At 40.2% G+C, this 5,325-nt stretch overlaps 1 protein-coding gene across 1 annotated transcript in view; it reads right to left on the reverse strand.

Annotated features, from left to right (window-relative positions):
• The window catches only part of CRYBG1 (crystallin beta-gamma domain containing 1), a 216,939-nt gene that overhangs the window by 122,295 nt on the left and 89,319 nt on the right, over nucleotides 1-5,325 (reverse strand). The window contains exon 2 of the mRNA XM_017543754.2: nucleotides 3,434-3,572. Within this exon, the coding sequence (XP_017399243.1) occupies nucleotides 3,434-3,572 (139 nt within the window). The remainder of the gene's footprint in view (nucleotides 1-3,433; nucleotides 3,573-5,325) is intronic.

Below are 5,325 nucleotides of genomic sequence, written 5' to 3' on the forward strand. Positions count from 1 at the left end.
TCACCATGTTGACCAGGATAGTCTCGATCTCTTGACCTCGTGATCCACCCGCCTCGGCCTCCCAAAGTGCTGGGATTACAGGCTTGAGCCACCGCGCCCGGCCAGTAAATGTCTTTTTTAAGGCTAGTCAAGTGAGGCAGTGGGAGTGAAGAAGGAACAAAGAAATCCGTAACTGGTTGTGATCAATTAGTTATAAATAGCACTGCCCTGTTTTCTAATTTAATTGAAAGATTCACTATAGTATTGTCAACTTTAAAAAATGTTGTTACAATGTGTTAAAAATAAAAATAATAAATACAATAACATAAAACATATAGAACAGATGTAAAAACGAGTAAATTCTGGTTGTTTTGGCAAATGTAAATTGCTTAGCTTTAATACAAATTAAAAATGTGAGCATTCATTTGAATAAATAGATATAATTTATTCTGCCTAGTAAAGAAGGCCATTGGTGGTCCTGGATATAATTCCCTCAGCGAATCTGCTGAATCTTACAGGAAATGCCCAGGCTCACTGGGGAGAGTGGATTAAGAGGAGGGTAATTTGGAATGTACGGGAGGTGCCCCTGGCACCCTAGAACTCACTGTCAGTATAAACTATTCAGAATCTAAGAGGAGTTAACATTTGTTTCCCAATAATACTGGCGAGGGTGGTGGTGGGAGGGGGGGCGGGTCCTGCAATTCTAAAAGTCCAATAAACCTCTCAGCCATGAACTCAGGAGACAGAGTTTAAAACACATCAGTGGGGAAGAGAAAGGCTGTTATACTGCCTCTTGCCTCCTCCCAGCCCTGGTATGATATGCAGAGTGAAAAAGATGAAGAGAGCCAGGGCCCAAGACAGCATGGGAGAGGGGAGAGGGATGATGGAGAGGGAGAGAGAGGGAGACAACAGGCAGACAGGAAGTGTATCCCAACCTAATTTTCTGCTGTAGAGACTTTGAGCATCTCTGAGTGGTAGGGTGTGGTGCAGCAAGGAGAGTGTGGAGACAGTGCCTGGCTGACCAGTGATACCTAGAGACAGTGTCGCTTGAACCACACTCTGCCTCTGCTTGTTCTCTCCAGTTTCCGCCCTTCTTCTCCCTGCTCTGGCTCCATCCCTACACTGGAATCCCAGTGAATCTGTGGCTTCCAACTTCTGCCTTTCCCAGGAGTACCAACTGGCCTCCTCCCTTCCCTGACCTCTTTGGCTTGGCCTTGGGACTGCTTCTGTGGCAGCCCAGTGCCCAGAGCTTTTTGCAAGGGAGGAGGCCACAGCAGACCCTTCCTTGCCGCCTACCTCGAGGAACTTATTTTTTGCCCCAATTCTGAACACTGCCAGGAATTGTTTCCTAAAAGGCATACTTATATTATAAAAGGCATACTTTTTAAAAATACACTTATAAAAGGCATACTTTTATATTATAAAAGGACAAATATAGAAAACAACTTGAAACTCTGGCTAGGGCCGATAACTGGGTTTATCAGGTATGATTTTTTTTTCCAGTTATAAATTATTTCTTATAAAGAGAAAAGAATAAAATGTGAAACAAATTTGAAAGTAAGTATAAAGTACAGTAAGCCAGTTTACTTAATTTTTTAAACTTAAATTTGATTTTTAAATTCGATATCTTATAAAATGTTTTATATTTCTGGTATGAGATTATGCTATATTGAGTTAGAAGGCATTCTGTATTGAATTTCACAACCTACTTTTGTCATGTTCTAATGAAATATAAAACATAAACCAATAATCTCATCATGTTCTCCTTACTGCTTTCCATCACCTAGTAAACTTTAAAAATTTTTAATTATGGTATAATTCACATAACAAAATCTACCATCTTAACCATTTTGAACTACACAGATTATACAGATCAATATATTAAATATACTTAACAATCGTTTAAATACGTTCACATCATTGTGCAGCCAATCTCCAGAACTCTTTCAATCTTGCACTAAGTAATTTTTTTTAACCCTTAATATGTGGCATTACTAAAGCAAATATCTTTTGGGATGGAGGAGAGAATTACTTTCTTTTTTTTTTTTTTTGAGACGGAGTTTCGCTCTTGTTGCCCAGGCTGGAGTGCAATGGCGCGATCTCGGCTCACCGCAACCTCCGTCTCCTGGGTTCAGGCAATTCTCCTGCCTCAGCCTCCTGAGTAGCTGGGATTACAGGCACACGCCACCATGCCCAGCTGATTTTTTGTATTTTTAGTAGAGACGGGGTTTCACCATGTTGACCAAGATGGTCTCGATCTCTTGACCTTGTGATCCACCCGCCTCGGCCTCCCAAAGTGCTGGGATTACAGGCTTGAGCCACCGCGCCCGGCCCGAGAATTACTTTCATGACGAATATATTTCACTATTAACCCTCACTGGTCTTATAATAAGTTATAACAAGAAACATACAACCTTCAGGCCTGGCAGCTAAACTAACTCTCACTTACTCTGTGACTAAAGATATCATTTTACTTTCCCATCCTGAAGACAAGTAAGTGCATGAGTAATGTCTTTCCACAAATGAAGGAATGCAGTTAACACGTCTACGTTTTTCTCTCTCCCACCCTGGAGAAAACTTTTCTTTTAAGGCAATATGATTAAGTTGGAACTTTCTGTACAAGCATCTAGATATTAAGAAGTAACTACTGATAAAATAACTCAAAATGCATTACAGTAGGAAAAAGCATAAATGCTTTTCATAGGAAAGAACAATTAATTCCAAATACTGATGTCATATTACTCTGTATGCTTTCGAGTTAAAGCACAGTTTGTATAAAAGGAAAAAGCATGGGCAAAAGGCACCTATGAAAAGGAGAAAGACACCTGAAGGCAGCAAAAAGCAAAGAGTCAGTTCATTCATCAAGCTCATTCTTTTTTTTTTTAGAGACAGTCTCACTTTGTCGCACAGGTTGGAGTACGGTGGTGTGATCTCAGTTCACCACAACCTCCGCCTCCCGGGTTTAAGCAATTCTCCTCCCTTAGCCTCCTGAGTAGAAGGGATTACAGGTGCCTACCACCACACCCAGCTAATTTTTTGTATATATATTTTTTTCAGTAGAGTCAGGGTTTCATCATGGTGGTCAGGCTGGTCTCAAACTCCTGACCTCAAGCGATCTGCCCACCTCGGCCTCCCAAAGTGCTGGGATTACTGGTGTTAGCCAACATGCCTGGTCAAGCTCATTCTTTATCATGGTGCTTTGACATATAATGTTATCTAATGATATATATATAATAGTTATATAAAATACATTATATAAACTACTTTATATTGTTAAATATAATTATATAGAAAATTATAGAATACATATTATATAACATATTACATATGATATTTATGATATATAATATAGACCATTACTTTGAAGTATGTTTCTTAGACAGGTTATCTTACAGTGCTTTATGTTTTTAAAGGGTTTATTCCTGGGAGTCAAACATTAGAAATGAAGCATTACCTTTTTAAATATTCCAGACTCTAGAAGTAAAGAACCAAGTGCCTCACTGGTGGTGTGAAAGAACTGGGATTCCCCACAGTGCAGTGTAAATTCCTGGGACTCTCCAACCACATGTCTTCCATCTACTACCTCCAAAGCTCTGTGAAGAATGGAAACAGTCATGTCAATAGGCTATGAACAATGCCAAAATCTCAACAAACCCAAAGGCATATTTCTCCATGTAGTAACATACTTCCAGTCAGCCCAAATAATGAAGCATTCTTCAAAACCTATACAGCATTGTAGATAATTTGGTGCTCTCATAGCACATGTATACATAAACCTGGATGACTTCACCCTGTCCCTTACCGAATTCTTTTAAATCCTAGGCAGAAAACAAATTAGAGGTAGGTAGACAGATAACGAGATGGATAGGCAGATTTTGGCATGAAAGCAATCCAATTTCATTTTGCAATTTCTTGGTTGTTCTATGTCATGGCTCTTAAGAAATAACAAAAAGAAATTTCTAAGTCTCCTGAACACTGGAAATAAAGTGGAAACTGAATCCCAGTTAGAGAAATGATCTAGGTTATGCCAGGAAAAGGGAACTGTTCTTAGGATTGTAATATTTAGGAGATTCAAAAGGGATGGAAACTAATAAAGGCAGAAAGAATGTTTTACAGACTCAGATGGTTGCCTGTGCCAAAGCCACTTCCTTTATCCAACCCTCCATTGTCCTCTTGCACCCCCTCCCATTCACACTGCCTTTGTTAATAACTCTAAATTTGTTCAGTGATTCATTCTTCATATACCTCAGGGGAAGCTGCTTCCAGCCCTGGAAGTCAGTCAGGATAGCTCTAATCCTGGTGTCCAGTTCCCCTCACCAGTAACTAATTTAGGCAAATGGCCATACATATCTCTCTTGCTGATATTACCACATTGATTTACATCTCCCTGACCCTCTAAAGTGTTCACGCTTTGCCCTACTTATCTGGCGCAATTCTGACCAATGAGATGTGAGAGGTGTCTGCTGAAGGAATCAGGAATAGGTCTTTTACAGAAGAAAAAGTTTCCCTTTCCTGCAGGCCAGGGTCAGGTCTGTATGTGATGAATATGATAAAACATCTTGGGACCACGTGCAGCATTAGCCTAAGGAGATTTGGTTGAGGAAAAAGCGGAGAGGAAATATGAGCGCTACCTGAGTCTTTAAGTACATTGTTGAGCCGCAGAATGACCCAATCCCAGACCTGCCCTATCTCTGGAGTTCTTGTTGTGTTAGATAATAAATATCCTTTTCTTTAAGGCATTTTGACTTGGGTGTTCTGTGTTGTCTGCAGTTGAGCATCATATCGGATCCAAGGTTTGGTAGACTTGGTAAGCACAGGAATAAAGATGTCAGAGCAGAATGAGAGCTTTGAATGAAGAATGCCAGCAAAGTAGAAAGAGAATTAAAAATGCCAGACCTCAGCATTTCACAGAAGAAACAGAAGCATTTGTGGGATTTCTACAATACTCAAGAATAAAAAGATGAACAGAGCAAAGTGTTAACACTTTAGAGGGGCAGGAAGATATAATCAATATGGTAATATCAGCAAGGGAGATATAGATTGGTATAATTTGTGGAACTCTGTTGTGTACTTTTTTTTTTTTTTGAGACAGAGTCTTGCTCTGCCCAGGCTGGAGTTACAGTGGCATGCTCTCAGCTCACTGTAACCTCCAACTCCCAGGTTCAAGTGATTCTCCTGCCTCAGCCTCCCGAGTATCTGGGATTACAGGTGCATGCCACCACACCCAGCTAATTTTTTTGTATTTTTAGTAGAGACGGGTTTTCACCATGTTAGCCAGGCTAATCTTGAACTACTTACCTAAAGTGAGCCACCTGTCTCGGCCTCCCAAGGTGCTGGGATTACAGG

This window comes from Cebus imitator, unplaced genomic scaffold (genome assembly GCF_001604975.1).
Source record: "Cebus imitator isolate Cc_AM_T3 unplaced genomic scaffold, Cebus_imitator-1.0 Scaffold160, whole genome shotgun sequence".
NCBI classification, from domain to species: Eukaryota; Metazoa; Chordata; class Mammalia; order Primates; family Cebidae; genus Cebus; species Cebus imitator.